Source organism: Rhipicephalus sanguineus, chromosome 1 (assembly GCF_013339695.2).
Source record: "Rhipicephalus sanguineus isolate Rsan-2018 chromosome 1, BIME_Rsan_1.4, whole genome shotgun sequence".
Classification (NCBI taxonomy): Eukaryota; Metazoa; Arthropoda; class Arachnida; order Ixodida; family Ixodidae; genus Rhipicephalus; species Rhipicephalus sanguineus.
The window spans coordinates 139,507,697-139,534,047 of NC_051176.1; the positions used below are offsets into that span (position 1 = coordinate 139,507,697).

The 26,351-nt window shown below is 44.9% G+C and overlaps 1 protein-coding gene across 1 annotated transcript in view; it reads right to left on the bottom strand.

Annotated features, from left to right (window-relative positions):
* The window catches only part of LOC119399029 (exonuclease mut-7 homolog), a 75,184-nt gene that overhangs the window by 40,524 nt on the left and 8,309 nt on the right, over nt 1-26,351 (bottom strand). The window contains exons 3-14 of the mRNA XM_049412111.1: nt 21,039-21,230; nt 17,092-17,145; nt 16,866-17,005; nt 16,696-16,793; nt 16,492-16,565; nt 16,369-16,407; nt 14,303-14,466; nt 11,620-11,761; nt 11,490-11,551; nt 10,626-10,762; nt 10,435-10,535; nt 8,955-9,123 (exon numbers count right to left, since the gene is read on the bottom strand). Of these exons, the coding sequence (XP_049268068.1) occupies nt 8,955-9,123; nt 10,435-10,535; nt 10,626-10,762; nt 11,490-11,551; nt 11,620-11,761; nt 14,303-14,466; nt 16,369-16,407; nt 16,492-16,565; nt 16,696-16,793; nt 16,866-17,005; nt 17,092-17,145; nt 21,039-21,230 (1,372 nt within the window). The remainder of the gene's footprint in view (nt 1-8,954; nt 9,124-10,434; nt 10,536-10,625; nt 10,763-11,489; nt 11,552-11,619; nt 11,762-14,302; nt 14,467-16,368; nt 16,408-16,491; nt 16,566-16,695; nt 16,794-16,865; nt 17,006-17,091; nt 17,146-21,038; nt 21,231-26,351) is intronic.

Consider the following 26,351-nt stretch of genomic DNA (forward strand, 5'->3'; position numbering starts at 1 on the left):
TTGTGCATGCGTCCGGAAAGTAAAAGCAAGTGAGAAACCTATAATAATCCTTCGTCTTATCGCCAACGAGACGGAAGCGGTTTCTGGGAGTCCCCAAAACGGGACACGCAACCACAGTGGCATCGTTTGTGTAAGTCAGCGCCTGCAAGGAAACTGGTGTTATCACGCCCCACCCCAGGGAGCAATAAACGAGAGAGTAACAAAGCAGTCACCCTTTGAGAGATTCTAAACCAGACAGCCATCAACTTTGCAGGCGCAAGAAGCGGGAACCACCCGAAGGACAAAACCAAAACTAGGCACCACACGCCAGTGTGTGATCGGATGCGCAAGCGACAGCCTGCACACTGCTGTAGTAAAGCATAAAAAAAACGGAGAGACATCAGTGCAAGAAAGAAATTCCATGTATTCCCGCAATGTGGCAACACCTGTCAAGCAAGAGAAATGAACAAAAAAGGCGCGCTTTTTAGACATGCAAGCGATGACGTACATGTACGACATTGACCATTTTGGAGGTGTTCACAGGGGAGATACCTGTACGTCATTGACCCTGAAAGGGTTACGGGCACAGAGTAAGGCCAACTTTTTTTTAAAATAACTTTTGTTTCTTTGCAATTTGTATCCCTTTGTGAATATTGTCCATATTTGTGCTTTTCTTAGCAAGTCTTTCTTGTGGCTGAAAATCAGCTTTTCCAAAACAAGTAGTGAGTGAACACGCACCCCAGGACGAGCCCCTCGTATGCACTCCGTGCTTATGGTCCATTAAAAAAAAAAAAAAAAACATCCTGTACGAAAGCCAAAATGCTTGTTTGTAGTCAGCTGTACTTATACAAGAAATTGCCGGGCAACTTTTTGCATACCTGAATTTTCACCTAAGAAGATCCGAAGATGCTCTGCGCATTTTTATTTGCATTTGTTCTTCGGAGCGCATCTGTCTAAACACAAACACTTTTAGCTCCTAGCTTCCCTATGGGGAGAGAGGACACGCAGCTTCATGTAGCCGCGCGCCCTGTCCCTCTGTAGGGAGAGGGCGCGGCGCTGATTCTAAACGCCACGCGCCGACACGTAACGCGTACGTGTGGTTAGGGCTTAACACTCACACACCGCAACGCGAATTTGCCACTTGTGACTTGGCTTGAATTGGATTAGGGCTGCACGTGTTGATAGCATGCATGATGCTTAAGAGATGGCGCCAGGCTATTGTGTGCTATCATCATCAGTGGCCGGAAGAAGCAGACGACATTTGCTGCTGCAATTTTTGGGGCTGCGATCATTACTCGTGGAAAAAAAAAATCTTATTTTCGTTGGGCAATGTGGGGGGTGCAAGAATTATGCAAGTACGAGGATTACGCGAGTAAATACGGAACTCGAACACCTGCAGCTGCGACGTCAACAAATACAGTCTAACCCGCTTATAACGAGCTTGAAAGTGTCGCGAAAAGTGGTCGCTATATTAGTAGTTCATTGTATATGGACTCACCTTTAAAAACGTGCGCTTAGAGGCCAAACCGTTTTTTTTTTTCTGTGCACTTTTATTAAAGGGACCCTGAAACGGTTTTTTATAAAGTTTTGTCAGCGTTTAGGCAGGAGCATCCCCAAATCATTCGCACCAGAAATTAAGCAGCGCACTGTGTACCAAGGCCGCTACGGAATTTATATCTATACCCTCCTCCTCACCACTGCCTTGCACCCTCAACTCAGACACCCTGACATCGCCGGCGATCGCAGCGCTCTCATGAGCGCACTCAACGGTTTGAGCTTTGCGATGGGTTGCGCGTAATCTCGGAGGCCCAACAAAGACGAAGCTCGCGGAGTGGTTGATATCTGCTCCGACAGGTGCCGCCACACCACACTACCAGCAGATCTTATTTTATTCTCCTGTACGGCGACAATCTGCAACCAACTCTATGTCTGCAACAGCATGCGGACAAACAAAAATAATTCGAGAACGATCACCGATAAGCGTAAACTCAGGCAATGTGGTTGTGTCGTCAGGGGTGAAGTTATAGCCACAAAAACGTGGATCGAGGCGTTGAACGGATAGCGAGAGCGCGACGCTCATTGCAGCGACGAGCTGAAGGGATTCCACTCGCCAGATGCCTCACGAACATTGCACGACGTCGCAGCTTTACAAGTCACCAATTGCTAGAAATTGCTAGATACATGGTACACAAGGCTGGGGCAATTAAATATGTCCAAGAAAAGAAACCTCTAGATAAACAGTCTCGCTCAGCTCACGTCAACACGGAGTACGTTGTAACACAGGCAGACGACGCTCGCTGTCCACAGGAGGTTCAGTGACGTGTACTGGACATATCCAATCAAGTCAGCCGCCTGCGTGACGTCGCGCTTCCAATACAACGCGCACTGGAAGTGGGCGGTTTGAAAACGCGTTTGGCTGAGCCGCTGTGATCGGTGGTGATTTGCAGCTTTAAAGCCTTGTAATAAATTACACAGTTTTCGCACAGAGCTTAAATCGGTCTGTAAATGATCCTTAGGACTTGTTCTACCGGCTCAATGTGTTCGTACATAATCGTCAAAACCGTTTCAGGGTCCCTGTAAAGTGCACCCAACCTCTCCGGTGACAAGCTAAGCCTTTTCCCGTCGTGAAGCAACGCCCGCTACGTGCTCACGAGTGAATTACACGCCTTTGCTATGAACTGACACCGTTTCACCGAAGCGTGGTACTGCCATGGACGTGGAGCCGATCATCCCTGGCTAGTTGAGTGCAGCGCGTCCCCTACTCGGCTCGCGGAGTCACTGCCGGGCCGTTTGCTGTATGCCGTATGCGCGCGTTTGTACGTTCTTCGTGCCTGCTTCACTCCGGACCGTGCACGGGTGCGGCGAGTGCGAGTAGCCTGTTCGTTCAACGCGGCGAAAACAAGCATTTTGCAAGCAACGCGCACTCTACGTCCCCGCGATGCTCTCGCGGCCCTGCACGACGATGCGCGGCGCACCTGAGTTCTCACCTAGTCAAACACGCAGTATAAGCTCGCTGTCAGTGCATCGACGTTTCTCGGTGCCTGCGCCGCTCAACAACAGCGAGCTACTTTCGTTTCTACAAAGCGACGCGCACTTTAAAGCGGTCTCGCACGACGCGGCAGCGGCGAGCTTGCGAACGGCAGCATGGCGCGCTCGTACCGCCGTCAATCCGCACAGTGTACGGCGTACGGCACACGCGCAGCCGAGCAGATATCTACAGATGACTGTGATACAAGGTTGTCGGCTATAAGTCATAACTGCACGTTCATTGACGACCGCCACCTCGCCTTTGCTCTTTTCTGATGCTTATCTGCGAAGGCATCGCCGCAATCGCGCGGAAATCGTTATCACCCATCGACCGGTCTCTGCCATTACCAAAAAGACGAACGACCTTTGGCGGCACATTGTGGCGTCGACGAGTTTAGGGACACAGTGAACCTTTATGCGATGAAAGTTATCGCGGTTATCACTTCTTCCATTTATGCCTTCTTGCGTTCCAAGGCATTGTTTGGTTCATCGTAGGCAGTCGTAGCTGCAGAGAACGACGTCAGGAAAAGTTACCGTGCGAAAGCTGACCGCAAGGCTTCATGCTGCCTCTTTTTTTTTTTCCTCACTGCCATTCTGCCACTGAAGAAACGGTTGGAAAGTGAGCGACCTCGCTTGCAGCGTCCAAAATCTGCGTGCGGTGCTCGCCGATCAGGGATATCGTAAATTGGAGCAGGGTGCGCGCTCGCTCGCGCCTCTCATGCTTTAGAAGGCCTGTTTTAACTTTTTTTGCTTTGTATGCGCCATATTTTTACCGCGATCGTGTCTGAAGTGTTCGTTGTAAAAGTAGGAGGCTTTGAAAAATAGAAGTAGAGCACCAAGTCGGGCTAGTTGGTTAAGATTCATTATGACGACTAAAACTGCGCTAAAAACACAAAGACAAAGACGAGGAAAACAGGACTCGCGCAGACTCACAACTGAACGTTTAATGTTTGAAGGATGACATATATACACAGTTAACACTTGATGAAATAAGATCATCGGACACAGATATGTCTACGTCACAAAGTGGCACCTAAATATTTTAGCTCACAATCGGCAAGTGATATGGAAGGTTCACTTATACACCCCCGTGTAGCGTTAATCTTGAAAGCCTCGAACATCTCGCGTGTGCACCGGTCCTTGTGACGAAACAAAATCTTGGTTTTATTGACAAGCGGTTGGCACAACTCGCTGCTGCCTACTTCACACTCCCTACAGTGTTTGGTCACGTGCGAATAGCCATCTGTAGAACAATTCCTAAGATGCTCTTTCAGCCGAATGTTTATACACCTCCCCGTTTTTCCCACGTACACCCGCCCACAAGAAAAAGGAAATTCATAAACTACTGCGCAGGCGCATGGGACAAACCTGGACCTATGTTCAATGCTGCAAACAAATGGGCTGTAATTAGTAGGTGTTTTATCAATGGCATTCATTACCCTGGCACACAATCGCGACATTTTCTGAGGCGCCGAAAACACAACGTTCACACCGTAGCGTTGAGCTACATTCTTGAAGTTATGTACTACCTTATGCTGATACGGGATAACCGCAAAGCCCCCACCCTCGATGGCGCGATTTCGGGGTGACTGGGTGCCGTTCATTTTAAACTTCTTAATTAGTTTTTCGCAGGTTGCTGCAATCATAGATAATGGATAACCAGATTTAGTTAGCCTGCCCAACTGCATTTGCACACTTTCCGTCACTGCATGCGCGCAAGACTTCCGCACCGCAGCATCAATGTAAGATAGAGCAATACCATTCTTAACTAACTTTGAATGCCTAGATGAGAAATTTAGCGGACTTTTCTGAGACCTAGGTTGATATAGCCAGCAAGTATGGGATGAACCAAAACGAAGCCGAATGTCTAGGAACTGCAACTCGTTGTTACTAGGAAGCTCAGTCGTAAAACTGAGGCCTAGGCCCGATTCGCTAAACACTTGCTTAGCTTGAAAAGCTCTTTCTTCAAGCCCACCTTCAGCTGCAAATATCAGGTAGTCGTCCACAAGGCGGAAAATACGAGAAGCAGTACTACCTGCACACCTAGACACGGTTCTATCCACTTTAGCTAAAAATATATCGCTAAGCACAGGGGCGACCCGAGAGCCTATACACACCCCTGACTTCTGGAGGTAGTGCTGGCCTCGCCAGCACACGTATGTGGAAGATAAATACATGCTCAGTAGTTCCAGAAAACTTTGAAGAGAAATGCCGCACTGTGCGACAAAACACTGCTCATCATTGTACTGCGTAATGCACTCCTTCACAGCAACCATAAGTTCTCTTTGCGGGATGGCATAAAATAGATCCTCAACATCTAAGCTGAACGCTTGGCACCCTCCCGGGTTCTCATCCTCTAAATATCATACTAAGGCCGCCGAATTGGACACCAAAAATGGATCTTCAAGTTTCAGTTTCGCGAGGTGCTCCTGAAGGTAGCCCGCCACAACGCATTGCCATGTATCCCTTTCGGAAACATGACTAGGACACAAGTGACGGGGAGAAGAGAACCAATCCACGGAATGTGCTGGATGCCTTCGACACAATTTGAACATTCCCAGAAACGCATTATGAAGATGTTGCAATGGAATACTTGCTATATTGCGTAAGAAGATCTACGAGTTTACTACATGGCAAGGGTTACACAAGATTTTGTTTCGTCACAAGGACCGGTGCACACGCGAGATGTTCGAGGCTTTCAAGATTAACGCTACACGGGGGTGTATAAGTGAACCTTCCATATCACTTGCCGATTGTGAGCTGAAATATTTAGGTGCCACTTTGTGACGTAGACATATCTGTGTCCAATGATCTTATTTCATCAAGTGTTAACTGTGTATATATGTCATCCTTCAAACATTAAACGTTCAGTTGTGAGTCTGCGCGAGTCCTGTTTTCCTCGTCTTTGTCTGTGTTTTTAGCGCAGTTTTAGTCGTCATAATGAAACTTTGAAAAATGTTCGCTATATGTGGACGCAGCTTTAATGTTTAGCATTAGAAAATCGTAAGTGCACCCAAATATGGTCGTTATAACCGATAGATTGTTATACGTGGGATCGTTATAAGTGGGTTCGACTGTATTGATAATTTTGTTCATATCGAGGGAACAAGAAACTAGCCAAAAAGTAGCCAAGTAGCCAAGACATTTTTTCTGCCGCCACTGGCCTAGAAAAGTAGCCAAATTTGCGCAAAGTAGCAAAACCTGGCAACCCTGGTCAGTGTGACTGACTCTATTCATGCTGATAAAGATGTCGTCGTTCACAAAGAGTTGACTGACGAGACCGTTGTAAGCGGCATGTGCAAAATTAATGACACTGATGACTAGGACACAAGTGACGGGGAGAAGAGAACCAATCCACGGAATGTGCTGGATGCCTTCGACACAATTTGAACATTCCCAGAAACGCATTATGAAGATGTTGCAATGGAATACTTGCTGTATTGCGTAAGAAGATCTACGAGTTTACTACATGGCAAGGGTTACACGGCAAGCTAACTGAATTTTGGCCCTTAAATTTTCATTTTGCCAACAAATTCCCTAATGGTATTGTATAATTTCGTAATAAGAACATTCTCATGATAGAGGAAATTCAGTTTCCCTGCCAATTTAACTATATTAGGTTTCAAATGTACCCCCAGGTTTTCTACAAGATTTTTCTTTTTTGCGGGGATCAATACTGGCAAAATAGTTTGGGACCTGAACAGCAGGAAAGTGGTAACACCTTCGGACCACAAAGGGTTAAACTGTCTTTTATAAAAGACATGTGGGCATGGTCACTCTGTATTTGCGGCACTTGTCATATTTGCTAGTGTCTGCATGGCTCAGATTTTATGCATGCTGGTTTGCCACAGTACTATGTCGGGTTCATAATGGAAACTCACACGATCCCTTATGCCTTTGCCTAAGATGACTCAAAGGTGAAAGCCACCTTTTTCTTCTCAGTCTAGTGTATTGATCCGCCATTTGAATCAGCCATTTTTTATAACACCCCAGTAATGACCAATGTTGCTAAAAAACGCCTAAACAACTGCACTCAAATTTCGCATTACAGAGTATTGTCAACGTCGGTGAATTTCTTTTTTTCTTTTTAGGTACATTCAGCTGTACGTTACTGAATGGGGCTACCCATAATGCTATGATTGGCCAATCACCAGGACAGATATGGAATCATGATGTACATGCCACCTTCCAAATGGGAAGAAATAAAAAAAGCCTCTGTCACCCAAATTGAACTAGAAAACTTTTTCTAGGGCACCAAATTTAAGGGGAGATGCTACTCGAAGACACTTTTTCTTTAATATTCACCCTAGAGCAATGAAACTTGAACTGCTTATAGAACTTTTTATGCTGATTTCAAATATATAATTAGTTTTCTTGCAAGTCGCATACTTTTAGTTCTGCAACATGACAAAGTGAAAAACTTAAGCCTTTTGCCCCCCCTCTTTTCAGACCTAAACTTCAATAATTTTTTACAATTGATAGTTCATAATGTTTCAAATAAAGTGTGGAATGCAAATAACTAATTAGGAACTCCATACAAAATATGTACTAGACGTGAAAAATTTTAACGTGGGAAGTTCATATTTCTCCTACCCTAGTAAAGGTTTACATAACTTTTTTTTATTATATAATAAGAATATTGAAACTTAAACAAGATAATTGCATTTAAGATACTTTGGAAAAAATTTGGGAAAAATTTCATGCAGATCTGAGCACCAGAAGTACCCGAAAAAGGAGGGGCACATTGACAAAAATGACAAAATTTGTGTTTTGAGAAAAACCAGTTTTAAAGTCAAAATTGCATGTTTATTTATCAAAGATGTCATTGAATGTGACTAAATTTGTACACAAGAAAGAGAAATCCTCCTTGTAGTGGCCACTGCCATTAAAATGCGCCAGCACCATAGGTTTGGCCCTCACAGCTCTTTCGAGCTGACTCCTCGACAAGAGATTTTTTCTTCAGCGCACGCCGACGAGCCCTTGCTTCTCCTGTTAGTTTTTGAGACATTTTTTTCTGGCGTGTGCTGTCCCATGATGTGCCAAGAGCAACAAGATCATGAGGCGGGAGCACGCCAAGCTCTTCCAGAACACGTTCAAAACTGGAGTGCCCTCGATTAAACCAACATGTTCAGTGCTGTCATATCAGCAATCACCGAAGACTCGTCGTCCTGTGATTTTTCTTCGTCTTCGAAGACTCCGATCTTTTTCTGGGAGGCACTCACACATTCGAATGCCGCGGCAAACTCGTCGGACGCATCGGCGTCCACTACGCCTTGCGGCAGCAGACGCTCTTTTCGTGGTTTTAGTGTTCGGCTTTGATTTGCGCCGGTGTCCTCGAAATTTGTGCGCCGCGTGAAACTTCACAGGCCGGTGACCGCGCTTCCTACGGCTTTTTTCATCCATAACGGATAAGCACTCGAGAAAAGCGTTGTTCAGCTGCGCTGCTCAATGAGACACGGATCCTGCAAGTAGGCTTCACAGCACACACAGGCGCGCAGCGGCCAATGGCGGCTCCCGATCCGTACCACGTGATTTAAAGCCAGTCGCGGCGCTCGAAAAAGGCGGCAAAAGCGTGCGTCTCTTTATTATTTCTTGCGCTGCAGCAGCGCGGGAAACCGTCGTTATTTGAACAGTGAGGCTCGGCTCTTCGCCTCATGCGGTCGACAATGGCGAGCGGCGGCGCATTATCGGCTGCAAGGTGCTCGAAGATGACACACTTTCGGCCTTTTGACAGCCACCTTGTGCTCTTTAGACGCAACTTTAAAGCGTTTCCAGTTGAGTCTCGGCATTGATTTTTTTTTTTTTTTCAGAACAGTAGACGTACTAATCTTAACAAAACAGGTGAAAACAAAAAATCAATAATTTTTTAGAAAACTCGCGTTTTTCGACCCTCATCTCCCCTTAAGTATCTGAATCACTCAAAGGTGCTGCAGACAATATGTACTCACCAGCATATTTCATCTGAGACTGCCTCAGCGGCCTGTTTTCCCAATCGGAGCATTGTTCATCCTTGTTCAGTGGAAGGCCCAGAAGTGTACGAGTCAGCTCTGACAAGCCCTTGTGTCCTCGCTCTTTTGGCACCACAGGTTTCATCAAGGTAGGGCAATCACATCGCAACTAAACGGAAAGGAAGGGGCAAGCTGAAGCAATAGCACGCACATAATTTTACTTCACAATACAAATAACCAAAATTAAAGATGGCAAAGCTAGCAAAAAGCAAAGTGGCCAACAGGTCCAGCAGCTCAAGTTAGTACCTTCTGCAACCATTTGGAACAAAAAGAAGACATTAAGCAACTTCTCATAAAGGCGTACCAATAGCTGTTTGCCATAGACAAAGGATTAGCTAAGCGTCTACAGTCAAACCTTGTCATAACAAAGTCCTATCAAACATGAAAATACACACAATCTGTACCATCACAAATACAAAAAGCTCTGCGATCAATGTTAGCAAGTGGACTATATTGGCTTGCCAAATCTGGTCCAATCGCAGTGAAAAATCAAATCCTACAAACAGCAAACGTTGCTATGATCAGCTCAGCCAAATTTTGTAGTTGTGTGCGGCACATAGAGTTTACAAGCGAAGCGCGAAGTTGCCACTTTCTAAAGTGCCTTCTCTTCATACAGAGGCGCCTCCTCACACTAAAAAAACTGCCTGTGTTGCCTCTATTGTGTCAATAGAAGAGATTGCTGCTATTGACTGACAGCTGACATAAATCAAGAGTGACGTTTGGATCAGTTGCATTTCTTGCCACAGGGTGATGTCATGGGCCGGCACCACCTTTATATAACACTAAAATTACACACTAGCAACATTAGCACACACCAGAATCACACTGGGATTTAGCGAATGCGTTTCATGACGCGCGCTCAAGTTCATGACATCCCCATATGTAGCTACCAGCACGCTCATTGCAATGAATGAAGAGAGAAAGTGCTTAAAGCGTGTGACAAATCCCTGTAACTCTGCTCATTCTGGACAGATTAGAAAAAAAATTGCAGCAATCGATTCGCGAGGCAATAAACTCTGATACTGAGGTCGTTCAATGATTACTTGGAGAAATGGTTCAGGACCCCTTTGACACTAATTGTATTATTGAATTATTATCGCACTATCAAGAAATTGGACGATACCTATTGGGCCCACAAACTGCTTAGCTGATAACATTGCAAAGGAAAGAGTGATTTTATTAAGATTTTTAACATGACATTGTGAATTCTTTGCTGCATGTAGTGTAGTACTACAATCTGGTCTGTTGTTTACATGAGCCTCATCCACAAATAAAGAAAAACATTTTTTTACATGATATCTAAGTAGCATAAATTGAGGACACTTTCTGACAGCATATTTCATTGCAATTACCACCAAATGCAGTGGTAATATACATAGCCTATTGTGCATTTCATGATCTGAAATTTGCGCATCCTCACCTTTTCTGCAAAGCTGCACAGGTCCACAACGTTATGAATCTTCCCTCCTGGGAACTTGATGGTCTCAGCCAGCAACTTGAGATCCTCAGCAATGCCAAAACCTAAACACAAAAGTTGAGAAAGTTTAGAAAACACTGAAAGGCAAAAGCACCACGCATGTCCACATCCAATGAGAGAACTGCAAAGCCTACCTAGCTTCAGTATTTCATTTGATGACAGCACATCCGTGTACAGTTGGCCCCACTGCTCCTCTGACAGGATTTCAGACAACTTCAGCATATCCAAGACATACACACCGTCCCACACTGCCAGCTGGACCAAGGACAGCCTAAGGAGTGTCGGTAGAATGAGCAAGCTTAACCACGTCGCAATAAAGCAGCGCAAAAAAGTTTTGCAAGATAAAGTTCATGCCCTATTATTCACATGATACAGAAGGCAGCGTTATTTCAAGCTTCAATGCGAGTGACAATGAAGTGGCAATTCTCAGTTCCAAGCAGGATTACAAAGCATTGCAGCAAAAGTGCTTTAACCAGCTCTTATACACAAACTAATATTGCGGTATAACAAAACAAAATTGTTTTGCTATAACAAAATTGGCAAGACTAACCTAGGTATACTCAGATACAACTTAAGAAGTTTGGAGAGGCCCCGGCCAGAGGACCGAAGCACGGCAGCAAATCGCCTCCGTGGCTGAAGAAATAGCCCCGTTTATGCACTCGCCAATGTTCTCTGAAGGTGGGGGGGCACCAACCGTCTGGCTCATGTCAACCTGGGGAGCACGCTCATTGGTGCAGGCTAGTGTGTATTCACCTTTGAGAAGAAAACGCTGCAGACTTCTATAGTTGTATCCGACCATAGCTAAATCCTCTAACTGCAAATATAAACACTATTTGATGGCAGCGCTAAGACTGTTCGCTGGTCTCCAGGGTTATGTTTATTTGAAAGCACTGTTTCAACAGGTTACTAGCAGTATCTGGAAAATCACAACATTCCATAGTATGAAGCTGGAAAATCCACTTCACCACACACTAATTGAGTATGTTGATAATACAAACCTTGAAGGTGTCAGTCCCATTGTTGGCTTCCACTCTGCATCAATGCCAACAACATCAAAGTCCTGCAAAAGATAATGCACACAAAGACTCAGATGAGCAGGCCTAACAAAACGAAAGCGAGGATGTTTACCTTGATAACCTCAATACAAGTGTCAAGGCCATCTGCAGTATCAACCATGTGAACATCACAGAGATCAATCCTCAATGGCAAGTATTTCGAGGGGTCATCTTTGTCATAGTTCAAGTTCCATGACTTAAGCAATTCCTGCACCCTAGGAGGAAAAAAAAAAACACAAATGTAAGGCTCAACCCACCTGGTGATGCTGGGACAGTGGCCTTACACGTACTATGTCAAACAAATCAATTTATGGGGCTTCCAGGGGTTGTCCAGTCAGCTTAGGATTTGGAGCAATTTTTGGAGCAGGAAAAAAGCTGCTTTGGAGCAGATTTAGAGCAGAAGGAACCGTGTTTTGGAGCAGGTATGGAGCTGAAAAAATTGTGCTTCGGAGCAGATTTGGAGCAGACAAAATGGAGTTTGGAATTACTTGGAGTAGCACAACAATAAGTATGTATTTAATGTTTTGGTGCGTAATATTATAAACGTGCAAGCAAGGTAGGCTGCTCTAATATAAACAAGGAGGCAAGATCAAGAGTCAGAGAGTAGCCATAAATCAGGCTCTCCACACGAAAGGATGTCATATGCTGGCTTCACTAGCATATGACATTCTTTTGCCCATTGATGATGATACTGACTGTTTAAATGGAGTTTTCTTATGGACACATGAGCACAGTCAGATGTTATTTGTGGCTCATAGCACGTCTGTGTCTGCAAGGCTAAGTCTCTACTATAGTGCCTAGGATAGTTTCTTTGCACATTCGTTTGACAAGCACTTTAACGCACGCAAGCGCCAGCACTTCATGCAAGATGCAAGGCACATGGGTATTTATGCTTAGCATAATGATGCAACTTTTTTGGAATTATCAAATAAACTTTTGCATTAGAATAACAGAGAGCTGAGCTACTGCGTCTCTTCAGTTGTTAGTCGGCGTTTGTGATGTCCCGACTTCTTTCTTGTGTCCTTGTTTGCACGCCCGGTCTTTTTAGAGTGGGTTAACTTTTGCACATCCAAATCTTCATATAAGTGATGGTATAGTCTATACCTGCAGTGCTTAAAGCGGTAGCCTGGCAGTTGCGGCAGCACTGATACTTTAGCTATGCCGATTACATTGTATATAATCAGAAAAAGTGCATTAGGGGAAGCAGCGAGAGGGGAGGGCTCCTGCAGCAATCATGGAAATGCTGTTTGTGCATTTTGAATACAGGGGTGCGACAGTCGAAATAGGATTTGGAGCAATTTTCGGAGCAAGAAAATCTAGATTTGGAGCAGTACAACAAAGGCGGCTTACTTTTAGAAAAGAAAAAAATAAGCAAAAACCGTTCAACATCAGCTAACTCATGCACAGTGCACATGTGCACTGCTAGTATTTCAATATAAGCAGTTCGTTGAACCACCCCACAGTGCAAACAATGGCAAAGGCCACATTAGCTTTTGCAGCACCTGTCGAATGATTTGACAGGCACTGCAAAATGCTAATGTGGACCTGCCAAGCTGGCGACCTCGAAGTTTGGGAGATTCGTAAAGCAAGACCGAGTGGGGGTGGCAAAAAAAAAGAAAACTGGTGTACATTTTTGTTTATTGTTTCTCAGGGCCGCAGAAACGTCATACACCGCTCTCAATGATTGCCAGTAATTTTTTTAGACATCAGCAGTCATACTAGTACTCGTAATTATACGGCGCATGCATGCGTAAGTAATTAAGGAACAAAATGTGCTATGTCCCATGACAGCTAGTGCAATAGCCCCTTCTAAATTTTAGTACGCTTTCTCGCAAGGCACTACTGTACTGCAGCGAAAGTGGCTTAAAAGCGCCTGCATGTGATAGAACAAGGCCAGGAAATTTTAAAAGCGCTGCCCTTTTCTTTTTTTTCGCGGTGGAGTTAGGATTAGGGTTAGGGTCTGCGCATCTGGATTGGATTGAATGATGTTTCCAAAACTGCATTTCTAAAATTAGCGCAACTGAGAAAATTTTGAGGATAGTCGGGCATTTTGGCGCAGCATGGGGCAATTTCAACAAATTTCACGGTTTTGGCTCAGCTTGGCACAAAAATGAGGAACTGTATCAAATTGGTGCAATTGGTGCAGCTGTTGCATTCGTGTGAATATTTCAGGTCATAAAATGATCCACTGACATGTAGGCAAGTGGAATGGTAAACTCTGGCACAGTTGGCACAAGCTGCACTTGGATGGGTGCAGCAAAGCACAAACAACTGTAGCAAAATGGTGCAGTTTGACCACTACTGGGCTTGATGTCTCAAACAACCAGACAGATGCCATAGTGAGGGGGAAGGTAAAGATAAATTTCTATCTCCTAGGGTTCTATTAATAGGCATTCAAGACATTTCACATTGTACCTAAACCTAAGTACACTGGTGTTCTTGCATTTCACCCCCATCGCAATGCAGCCACCAGGGCCATGAGTCGAACCCGCACTCTTGAGCTTAGCAGCGTGACACCACAGCTATTAAGCTACCACAGTGGGTAGCAATGCAAATGTACTGTTTGCCACTTTGCAATCGCCAACATTACACAGCTGTTGCATTCCAAAATACCTCAGTCCACGGTACACAAGTTGGAAATTAGACAATTTCTTTGACGATTATAACGTGCTGATAATAACTTTGATCAGAGAAAATGCAGTAAAAAAAAAAAATGCTTGCCAACCAGAACATGCAATGGATTCCAAGCAACTAACTTGTGTGGTCCGCACTGCACTCTGAAGGTTCGGAGGGAGCGTGGCCATTGATGGTCAGGTAGACCAAGCTTTATAGCAAAGCTGAGAGCATTCTCATAGTCGTCCACCCACAACAATTCATTCAGGAGATCATGCTGCAAAGTGGGATTAGTGCCAACAGCTTCCTGCAGTAAAAAAATTAAACATCTTGTTGACATCTCATCTTACAAAAAAAGACAATCGGATACACTTGGGTTCACAATTTCAAAAACATCCCATAGTAGGCTGTTGCACCTTTCAAATACAACAGCAACCTGCATATGCATATAGCCGAAGGGGCCCTGCAATACTTCCTCTGCAGAAAACACAGTATTACTATGTTGGGCTATTTGGTGCTCTTTTCCAAATACTGCAGCGCAAAAAAACAGAAAAGGACGAAACAAGAAAACAAGAAGGAGCGCTGAACTCCCAACAACATTTACTTAGAATTTTCACATATATGTATGCTGTTCGGTACAGTACGTCACCCTCAGTGCGTGCAACAAAACGCCAGCTCTTTACTGGAAAGCATTATGGAGGCAACACTAACGCAACACTCCCCGAGGTTGAAGATGCATTAGGCTTCAACTATATCTCGCGTCACATGCATTCTGTTTTTGTTGACTACGGAAGTGTGTTCAAAGTCACGTAAGCAATCCTGACACTTTAGACAATGGTTAGCTAGACATCCTTCGATGTATTTTCCTTCGTGCACATTCTTCACATTGTTAGCATGCTCTCTCAACCTCCTAAGCACGAAGAAAAAGACTTTGAAGGATTTCTGCCACCAGGTACCCACTGGTAAAATAAGTACAAGTGTACTTCCAACACGGCGCTTGGTGGAACAAAGTATAACAATGTTAGGTGACATGCGCCCAACCTAAAAATAAAGTCCCCTTTTTAGTGCGTGTGGATTTGCTCAACACAGTAGTGTTCCAGAAGGAAAATATCCACTCATGGGGTGCGTTTGCTTTGCTTGGTCAGCAATGGTCAAGCAGCAGATGCTCGACCATTTCATTAAGGCTGAGCACACCTTGTTTACCAGCGCCTTGATGAAATGGTCAAGCATGTGCAGTCGCCGTGTGAAGCATATTACTGCTGCTACATGGCAGCAACAGGTAAAGTAGGCAAAAGCACACTTCCGGCCTGGCGCTCGGTAGAACCGAGTTTCAAGTTGCTTGGGGGTGGCACCCATCATGTGGAAAATTGACAAGATGGGACCGCCAGACTTCAAAATAAGGTCACCTCCCCATTTTTTTTCTGCAGAGTGTTGTTCCTCCCGATGTTTTCCTGGCTCCCATGTCAATTGGGATCTGGCTTCCCCTGATGGCAAATGCCATGCCTAAGTCCGCATTCTTGCACAATAATGTGAGAGATGGTGCAAGTGTTCCTGCCATGGCAATATCAGACAGCATGGTTACTCAGGCACAACAGGATCTTGATTCCTCCCCCTTTGCTTCGCACACGGCCTGTCTTCGTGTGATCGACCCATGGGCATCTTGTTCCGCCAAATGCCTCTCCTCTTGCAATAAATTATATATAAAAAATAAAGGTGTCGGATTTTAGCAGGGGCAAACAGTACTTAATATTCTGGAATGGCGAGTCGAATGTCTTCAACTTCATGGGTTCCAGCAGCACTGCTTCAGGGGTTCCAGCAGTTTAGAAGTTCTATTTGTTGTGTAATTCAATTAGGTGTCTTACTATGTAGGTAGAAAGTGCAATAAATGCCCTTTTTTTTTTGCACTAGGGTGTACTGTGCCCTTTGTTCCTGGAGCACTTGAGACCCCACAAGGTGCAGCAACGTAGTATTATTAGCCAAAACACAGGAAAAATTGTAATGAATAAAAGCAAGCCAAATTAGATAGAAACAGTAGACTGCTACAATTTTAGGCAAAAAAGAACGAACAGAGTCACCAAATTTTGCGTGGAGTGCATGGCAGCTAACCAGCAACCATCCACTCTCCTTGACTGTCCAAGTTCCACAGAATGTATACTTAACAAAATGACAATTACTCTTTACTCACATGAACAATGAACTATACACTTACGCAAATCATCTCCCGCCAACTTGCTTCCGAGAAGTCACCCTGGAACCAAAAGACTACTTAGCCCATTGCACGAACTAATGACACAGAAGGCACCCTTGTCATGGAATGACCAACCAGGCTCACCTCATTGTATCGCTTATAAATCAAGTATTTCAATGCACTCTTACTTCTGCTGTAGTGGACATGAGGACAAAGTTCTGTAGAGGTAAGAAGCAGCAGCCATAAACAACACAGCGCTTACACAACTGCCCACAGTGAGAGAGCAAAAAAAAAAAAAAGAAAGGTGGTAAGAAAAAAAAAGGGCAAGATGACCAAGTCCATACTCACCAACAGGCAGACCGTACTGCTTGAGCAGCCTTGATATGACTTTCGCTAATGTCTTAGGGTGGATCTTATCCCTGCTGATCATCTTCACATTGAGGTTGCTGAAAAAAATATCTATTTCAAACCAAGACCGACCCACTGCAAGTACCAAGAGAATGCGAAATGTGACATACCTTATCACACCATCAGCCCGATTCCCATCATTGTACAAACTGTCCAGGTATACCACTACTTCCTTCTGAAGCTCAGGCAGTCCTGCCATGTAGTTCTCGAGCAGTGCCATTTTGTCCATAAGAAAAAGAGGAATGGCTATCTATACAGTGAAAACAGGTTCAGTAGGAAACAAACCATCAAAATGTGTACAGAAACCAACAAAAAAAAAAAATGCTCTCTACTTACCTCTTCAATGCTGAAGTAGTCATGCAGTTTCAGGCTAGTGACAACAGTGCTTGCCTGAAACAAACATTTTGCCAACTTAAAACAAGCGCTTAGACAAGGTCTCATCAAATTCAACAGGTTACACAGTTTTGCACCAGTGGATGGCCCCCATTTTTTTCAAACTATTTGAGGTTAATGCGAAAGCATTATATATATACCCCATTAAGAGGAAAATCCAGCGAGTGCCCGGCGTACCATCTGGCATTATCCAATGGTAACAAAACCCACGTGAGAAAGTTTCAGTGTGATTTGAAACCAACCGAGCTCACACCCGAAAAACTGATTTGCCCAATTCGAAAACTGATTTGACCCTACATCCAAAACCAAACTGGATCACTTCAAAATTAACTTGATTCACGACCAAAACTGACTTGGCCCAATTTGAGCACACGACGAAGTGCTCACGTCATGTGACAATGTGACATGACAGACGTCTAAATGGTAAGGATGTCCATATAGTAGATACAGCCAGACATGCCATTCCCAGATGAGCCACAGCCTTGCCGGCAGCGCTAGTCTGCTCTGTGCCTCCGTATGCTATGCGCTGCTTTCGCATTCAATGCCCATAAACATGCTTAAGTGCCTTATGTTTCGGCCTCCCCATCCTTCTAGGAGTTCTCTTTCACTTGCATCTTTCAGATCTTCTACAGAAATGGCACCCTGGACCACGGAGGAAGAAATATTTAGGAGGCGAAACTCCCGTTAGAACTGGCGTCGGCGGGAGTCCAGATAACGTCACAAAAAATACAAAAATAACATGCGGCGAAGGAGGCACTTCAGTTGGCGGCACGAAGCCACAACAACAAAAAAAAGAAAAAGAAGCGCTACTGGCCGGGCGCGGCCGGCGAGCACACCTGCGCGCGTTCTCTCTAGCAGCATTTGGGAGCAGACGACAGCAGCGTTTGCTTCAGCCGGTACGCAAAATTTTTGTTATGGATTGCTTCTTCAGTAACCTTTCTTTTTATGTAGCGGGCGTGGCCGCTGTAATAACGCTGCTGCGCACAGTATGCTCTTCTTCGGCATTTGCTAGCCTAAGACGGGACGCAGGTATTTTGTTGAAACCTGCAAATGCAGCCGCAAGTCTTGCAGGGAAAAGGTTGAGCAAGAAACAAACATGGCCGAACGCGCTCCGCATCCATGCTCCGTGACTGCGGCAGACGCGGGTGGCAGTTTCCCTCGGATACCAAAATGGCGGCATTTCCCTTGCGTGTCGCTAGATGCCGCCAGCATGAAGTGGCTCTCCGGCAATGTGACATTATCTGGTTGCCTCAAGCAGCGGAGTTGCGCCTCCCAAATGTTTCTTCCTCCGTGCGCTCGACAGAGTTCATTGAACGGTGTCTGCGTATGGTTATGGGGAAGTCCCTGAGGTTCACCATGTTCCTAAGCCTAGCGTACCGAGTTTTGTCTTTCAGTTCAAGAAGATGTCTGTTTGGTAGTTTGGTTGCTTAGTACCATTCTCCTATGGCCTCAGTGAAACTTGGTCGCTAGGAAAGGAGATATCTGTCAGTCTTGTTTGAGGATCTGTCAGTCTTGTTTGAGGCTTCACTATGCAGTACGTGTTAATATGTGAAGTTTTCAGTTAGTCATCCAATTAATTTAACATGTCACAGGTGTGCAACCAGTGATATGTTAAAACCCAGTGAAAAGAGGAGAAGGAGCTTGCCATGAATTCAGATTAAATTTCAGTAGTTGCCCCAACCACCCAACCCACGTCGAAGTCTGGGTCAATTGGTACATGACGCTGAGGCAAAAACCAGTCAAAAAGACGCCGGACAAGGGGAAGAAGTGACACACACAAGGACTTGTGTGTGTTTCCAGTCCTTGTGTGTGTCACTTCTTCCCCTTGTCCGGCGTCTTTTTGACTGGTTTTTGCCTCAGCGTCACCCAACCCACCATGGAGCCCAACGAGGGGACGCTAAAGAAACTGTAAAGCACAGGTCCTGCAAATGCCAGCTGTGTGACCCTAGTGTAACGTAATATGAAGAACCAGGGTTGGTTACACCACACAAGGTTAACCCTCACTGGCAAGGAAACGAATTAAAACAAGTGCAGAGAAGACCGGAAAAAACTGCTGGCTCTCCTGTAATCGACGTAGATGTAAGCATGAAATGGCTACCGGCAAAGCAGACTGGTTGGAGATGATACTATACTTGGCGACAACTTATCTTGACAGTGGAGTGAAGGCTACGGAGGCAGGACTTCCGCACATTCGTGCTGCTTCGCAAGTAGTACGGCAGCTTGCGGCTGATTTCGGTTTTACTCGCTCGCATCGTTAATGAGTTTAGAAAATTATACATATACACGAAAAATGTGAAGGGGAGAAACATTTTGATTGTTCAGTGTACATTTTAGTGTCATACTACAAGTATATTTTCCTTACAGAACTAAACAGCGTGTTTGGCCGCAAACTGACCCACCTTGTCATGGACACCATGTTCACTTTGGAAAACAGTCGTGCTTAAAAGGTGGTGCAGTCTAAGAAGTGGAACGAAAAGGAAGGTATTCTTGCAAAGTGAACAATAACTGTATTTTACCTATGCCTTCCCACAACTGTTTGAGTCTCATAATAAATAAAGCAGCATTTATTTCAGCAAGGCAAATGAGAAAATTATCAGTAAACCTAAGTACTATTTTTTGGCGCGGTAGCAGGCATGCGCTTCCGTTCTGTAGCTTCCACAGTGCTGTCATGAAAAGTTATTGCCAAGTATAGCCACAATTTTAATAAGCAGCTGCGACGCGGGCCTGAAAGCTTAATAAGCCGAATTACACTGCTTTGAACTGAACCTTGTTGCAAGTCTCGTCTCTGACAAACACCACCCATGCCGCGCCGGACGCTGCTGCCTTGGTCACACAGAGTGGCACCATCTCTCAAAGGAGGCGGTGCGAAACCCACGCCACGAAACTCGCGGACCACCAACATTGAAAAGAGCACAGGCAACTCAGCACAGGTGTCTCAGCGCCAAAAGATGACCAAGTGTCTCTGGAACATCACTACTGGAAATGACAAATTAATATTTAGGGTACTAGAAGTTTGAGCTCCACTGATATTGTGAACAAACATTAAGAAGAACTCTGAATCAATATTCTGTGTAACTTGTTTGGGCAGTAACTAGCATATGTAATGCTGTCCTGTACAAAGAGTTGGGGGCCAGAGACTGCATTTTCATAACTTTTGACTGGTTGCTCAGATGGTCTCATTTTGTTCTCATTTGAGTGCCCGGATGTTCTCGTTTGGGTGCCTGGGTAACAGCTCTGGCTTTTTGCTCATCGTTTACGAGTTAGGTAGGCGATTTGGAGTCTGGAGAAAGGGCTGGAGAAAAAGCAACTACAAATTTTCCACAGGCAGGTCAGTCTGGGGGGCTATTTTGTAAGCGTTCTGTCACAGAACGGAGACTGTCCGTTCTATCGGGCCGCACGTGATTGGTGGAGGCTTGTTTGACGGTCAAGACAACATTGGATTGGATCAAAAGTCGATTCTCCGGCCCTAGCGCTTACGTTTCGATCCAATCCAAATCGTCCGGAGACCGTTTTGTATCCGTTCTATCGATAGAACAGATGCAGAGACCGTTCTATGACCGTTCTTGCCTATTCTCACGTCTTGACCGTCAAACGATATTTCACCAATCGCGTGCGCCCCGATAGAACGGATAGTCTCCGTTCTGCGACAGAACGCTTACAAAATAGCCCCCCTGTGTGTGCTGCCTACATCAAGCTAAGGCCAAAGGGGTGTGTTGCCTATGCCTGCCGAGGGGCCTAAAAGGTCAGACTGCACTCGGCATCTACTCTAAGGAGCCCCTCTTCCTTTCCCCGGACACTGCAAAACCGCGCATAGTTAAGCATGAGGTGGGGTGAGTGGGGGGTTGGTTTATCTCTTTTATGAAGTGTGATATGCATGCACAGCTGCTCACCTCATTAAAATGTTTCCTGATCAGCAAATCCTGCACAATGTCCATGTAGTCCACACGGTGTTCACTCAGCTTGTAGACACGGCACACAAGGTCAATCAGAGATGTGTTTGTTTGCTTCAATACTGTCATCAGAGCACGGCGCTTTATGTCTTTTGTAAGCAAGGCAGGATACAGCTCTGGGTGTTCAAGCAGCTGCAATTGAAGGAGGAACATGCAAGAGTAACCACACAGCTTTCATGGACTATATATAGAGTAACCACACAGCTTTCATAGACTATATATAGCACTCTTTTCACAGCTGAACAAGAAGGGGAACAGACAGGCCTGATATTTGCTAGCCATAATTGTACAATGCAACAGACTAGAACAATGAAAGAAAGCACACAGTGAAGTGATTCAGTTGAAATTTGGTTTCCATTTCTCTCAACAGTGCACCTAAGGCCCCACTATGATGACATATACTACGCTGTCATTGAAACAAGGCAACATCATCTGGGTACAATTGCTATATTCCATCTCGTGTCCTTGAAGACCAAGCACATTATTACAGAGTTCGTACAGATTTCTAAAAAAAAATTCAAGGACTTTTTAAAAATTTTGAAGAGTACAACGGCAGTTATACATGTTAAGTTTTATTGCACACGGCAAGGGATAGTCACTTCACTTATTGCGTGTACTATCGTGATGGAAAAAAACGCGAAAGAAAGCGTCGCTTTTGGCCCAGTTCAACTCTAACACACCTTGGCTATTGCTAGGCGAATCTGTGCTTTCAGCCAGCTCACCGTAGCGCTAGAATCTTGGCCTCGCTGGTGCTATCGCACCACGTGTTCCAAATGTCAGGCATGACTGGCAGATGCTAAGCACATGTGGTGTGATAGCACCAGCCAGAGCAACATTCTAGCGCTATGGTGACGCCGGCTGAAAGCACAGATTCACCTAGCAACAGTCAAGGCATGTCAGGGTTGGATTGGGCCGAAAGCCATGCTTTCCACTGTTCACGTTTCTTTCCATCACGACAGTACCAGTTTCATTTAGCTAGAGGAAGTTCTGAAGCTCAAGAGAGGTCTTGATGCATTCTTGATGCTTTTGTGGAGCCTGAGCTTTCGCAGTCCTTTTCAGGCTGTTTTATTTCACCACGTTCACTATGTTGCCAGCTGCTTCTGCCTTTCTTACGTATCCACCTACTGAGATTGTTACATCAGCAACAATTGCCTCATGAGTCTTTCTTCTTTGGCATGTGTACAACTACCTCCATGAATCTGGCCACGATGAAGCTCTAGGCATATTGTGGCCAGCAAGTTACAGCCCCTGGCCCACCTGAAGTAAAGAAAGCCAGTTCGAATTCAAGAGCATCAAGGAGCATAGAAAAAATCCTACTGTGGACACATGTCATGCTCAGCTGATTTAGCTGATAAGCAACAGAAAGGAAAGCAAAATTAACAAGAGGACAAGGTGGCAAAGAATGCCGCGTCAAACAGAGGAGGCAAACCATTTTGTTTGCTGTGCACGAGTCCTATCAAGCTAAATGCATGTACTGTGAAAATCAAACTGTGCCTGCACAGTGAGTGTGCACACTGGATCGCTCTTTCACCAGTGCCTTTTGTTATGCACCTGGGGTCAATAACAAAAGGCGCTGTAAAACTGTAGAAGCAACAAGAAGCAACAAATGAACTAAAGTGGACTCTCAATATCATGTGTCATGCCTCAAAGGGTCCCTGAAACACCTTTCTAAATGATCATAAAGTGATCGCACTATTGGACTACATACATTGGTCCCAAATCCCCTGCTGCAAGTATTTTTTTTATTCTGAAAAGTGCAAGCAGAGTTTCAGGTAGTCGTTAGATCGCCACAGCGACTTTCTCTCTCCAATTGTCCCCGTGGGCACACTAGAAGCTGCCCAGGATAGGGTGGCAGGAGGGCAAGGTTCTATCGTGCATCAATCCCTTGGGCACACTTCCTAGCACTCTCTCTCTCTCTCTCTCCAACTTTCAATTAGCCAAATATGGAGCTGTCTCTGAAGGCATCTAGTTCCCGACGCATGTGGAAGCTAGCATGTGCTAGCAAGCGTATGTGTGCTTTGTGAGACAAAGATATGCATCGGCAAGTACTAGTGGGCTCAGTACAAAAAGGGTGACTGACTCAGGCATGCAGAGCTTGAAAAAGCCCACGTGCAGTACACCAGCTGCCACATTACATCACGTGTGTAGGAGAAAACGAACCAATAAGCAGACGACCATGAACTGAGACCAGAATAGAAAAGATAAAATATTTTTTAACTTTTCTGACGTAGCAGACATGTATGCCTTTGATTTGGGGTGCCACAAAAGCACAAATGCGCCACAAAAGCAAGGACAATTAAGAGTAGGTCCTTTGGTATGCCAGCAAATGCCGGTTGTGGTCCAAAGACCAAGCCAGAGCCCAGAGTTGACAGAACACACAAAAAATGTATATTCTTAATTCAACCAGTTAGAAACGTTACATATAAATGCACACTTGGCCGGTTACATCACATAAATTCTGAGATGGGTTAATAATAGTCAACTAGCACTACAGCACAAACATGCATTAGCAGATATTTGAGAAGTCAAAATGCCCTTGATGTTCACCAGTGCTTATTCCCAGTCAGCAGTCCCAGGTGTGATCTAGAAGTACTTCTTGAAACTCATTGACTTTAGAGCAAGGATTCTCTCCTTCCACTGTCGAACTGGTCATATGGCTATTCTGACTGACTGTGTGACTAAGTTCGCCACCACACACTTATACTGACTTCCCCAAGGCTCGAGAGATTCCGATATAAGTTACCCGTCCACAGTAGATAGGTAGCCTCGGAAAACGCGAGAACCTTCACGCTTTCCTCTCGTGGCGTCGGTTGCTGACTGCCATTTCGGGTGCACTGTTGGTGCGGTGGAGTCATGTTGAGATTTCTCTAATGATCTAGGGCGTTTCGCGTCCAGGCGGATTGAAACACACAGGCTGTGTCCTTCGTGAGATTTCTTGTGGCCAGCGGTTGTAAACCGACACTGGCTCTACGAAGCAGTAGCGTGTGACTTGTGTATGCGCACTTTTGAGACAGTATCAGTTTATTGCCTAGAGAATCGATTGCCGCAAAAATGTTTCAAAAACATCAAATATGAGCGGAGTTACAGGAATTTGTAGCACACTTTAAGAACTTGTTTTTTCTTCTTTCATCCCGAAGAGCACGCTGGAAGCTACACAGGGGGCAGCAATCTGCTACATGATGAAGTGGAGCAGCCACCGGCAGCTTCAAAGAGAGTTAAGGACAGGCCTCTGTATGAAAAGAGTGCGCCTCAGAAAATGGCAATTTCGCGCTCCTCCTCAGCTCTACTTACCGCGTACAACTGCAAGATTTGGCTGAGTTGTTCTTAGCAGAGTTTGCTGTTTGTACAATGCACCTTTTCACTAAGCCCGAGGGGTGGTTAAGGACCCCTTTAACAGCACCACAACTTCCAATGTCATCTGCTGTGGTCACTGATACAGAAACCAATGAAGTGGAGTCCACTAGTATTGTCAAAGTTAAGAAACCATTTTGTCATAAAATGGGTTCTGTAGAGCGTGCACAGTAAAAAAACACACCTCTGCGGTAATAACACCATGCCTCATGTCACTTGTGTGCAATAGGTGCAATAGGACATTTCAAGCAACTGTTCCGTAAAGCTATCTTTCTTATGAAGCCGAAAAGGCGTCCTGAAACACTTTCAAATAATCATGAATCGTCACCTTTTGTCAATCCCTATAGTCTCCATAGGGATCAACACAAGTTGTTTCTCCATATTACAGCAACAATGCACATGCTAAGCACTCCTGCTGCAACTCTCTAACATGATCTGAAGCAAAAAGAAGCGAGCCATTTGCCTGTGCACCCATCTGAGAGTTTATCATCATTTTTCTCGCAAGGACTTGCTACACAGCTACACAACATTGTTTTCATCAGCATGAGTGACGAAAAGAACAGGTCTTTTTTTTTAAAGCCCAATTTGAACATTTAGCTGTTTCTTGTAGTAGCAGAAATCTGTGCGCATTTGAAAGCACTACAGCATGCTGCAAGAGGTACCTTATTGTGGTCTAATAACTGGTACTTCTACATTTGAGTATAAATGTAAATTTAAGCTAATGTATTACGACTGGGCTAAGTACAAACTCTAACAGAGTGAGCAAAATGGACGGGGATGTTGTAGGTCATTCTGAGCACACCAGATACATCTTGCATCGTCTGCTACTCACCAAATGTTTGCTTTCGCAGTCTGTACTAAGTCATCTCGAAAGTGCTTGATGCATACATGCACACGGGAACTCAGCTCTTTGTGCCCATAATAAGCTTTATCGGGGCAAAAGTGGAAGCTTCTAACGCGCGGCGTACTTTCAGTGCAATCGTGCGCGCGGGCGGGCAAGTGACTGCCTGCCGCGGTGGCCGCAGTAACTACCGACTACACCATGTTCAAATCAGCCAATGGTGTGGACTTTGTCAGTGACACCGTAAGCATCATTTTTGTTGACAGAAGAGGAAACGCTTTTTAGCCAACTGAGAATTTATTGAAAATCCCAGGCCGCGCGCTGCGCTATAATGTTTGGCTTGCGTGTTATTGGGAGCCTAAACTACAGACTGGCAGCGTTTTCTGACCATGCTGAGAAAGTGTTGCAGGATCCCTTTAATATCTTGAAAAAGTGATTCAGGGCACTTTTAAACTGATGGCCTCCAGCAGATTGTACCTCGATGTTTGTTTCATGCCTTGTTCACAGATGGCTATGGCTATTGAGATCCCTTCCATGCTGCCAATTTGTCCCAGTATGGAACTGTTCCTCTACTACTGTCTAATCACAAAGCACTAAAAGCTCGCCTGCTTTTGCAAGTCTGATGCCTCTAGTGAAATGAGAATGTTTCTGCTTCGTGAAGACAGGTAATCGATATGTTCAAAGTTCTTCAGGGCTTTTTAAGGCACCATGCCAAAAGCTCATGCTCGCTACTGGTGTATGTGTGTGCGTGTGCATGCGCGCGTGCATGTGTGTCAGTATTCATGTGCTCAGAAAGCCAACACTAAGTTGCAGATGTAAGGAACAACAAAACATTTAAGCACTGCATCAATTTTCCTTTGTTACCCGCTGCAAACTAAAAGCCACCCGATTATACTCCTGCTGCTCACTACCTCCTTCCCCTTCAGAGGTTAGACTGCCCGCTTCTCCCGTGAAATTCCAGCCTTCACTTGAAAACTGCCTAAAAGCACAGTGACGCATAAATTTCTTCTATCAGGACAGACAAAGTTACGTAAAGCAAGAGAAGCATACAAGAACCATCT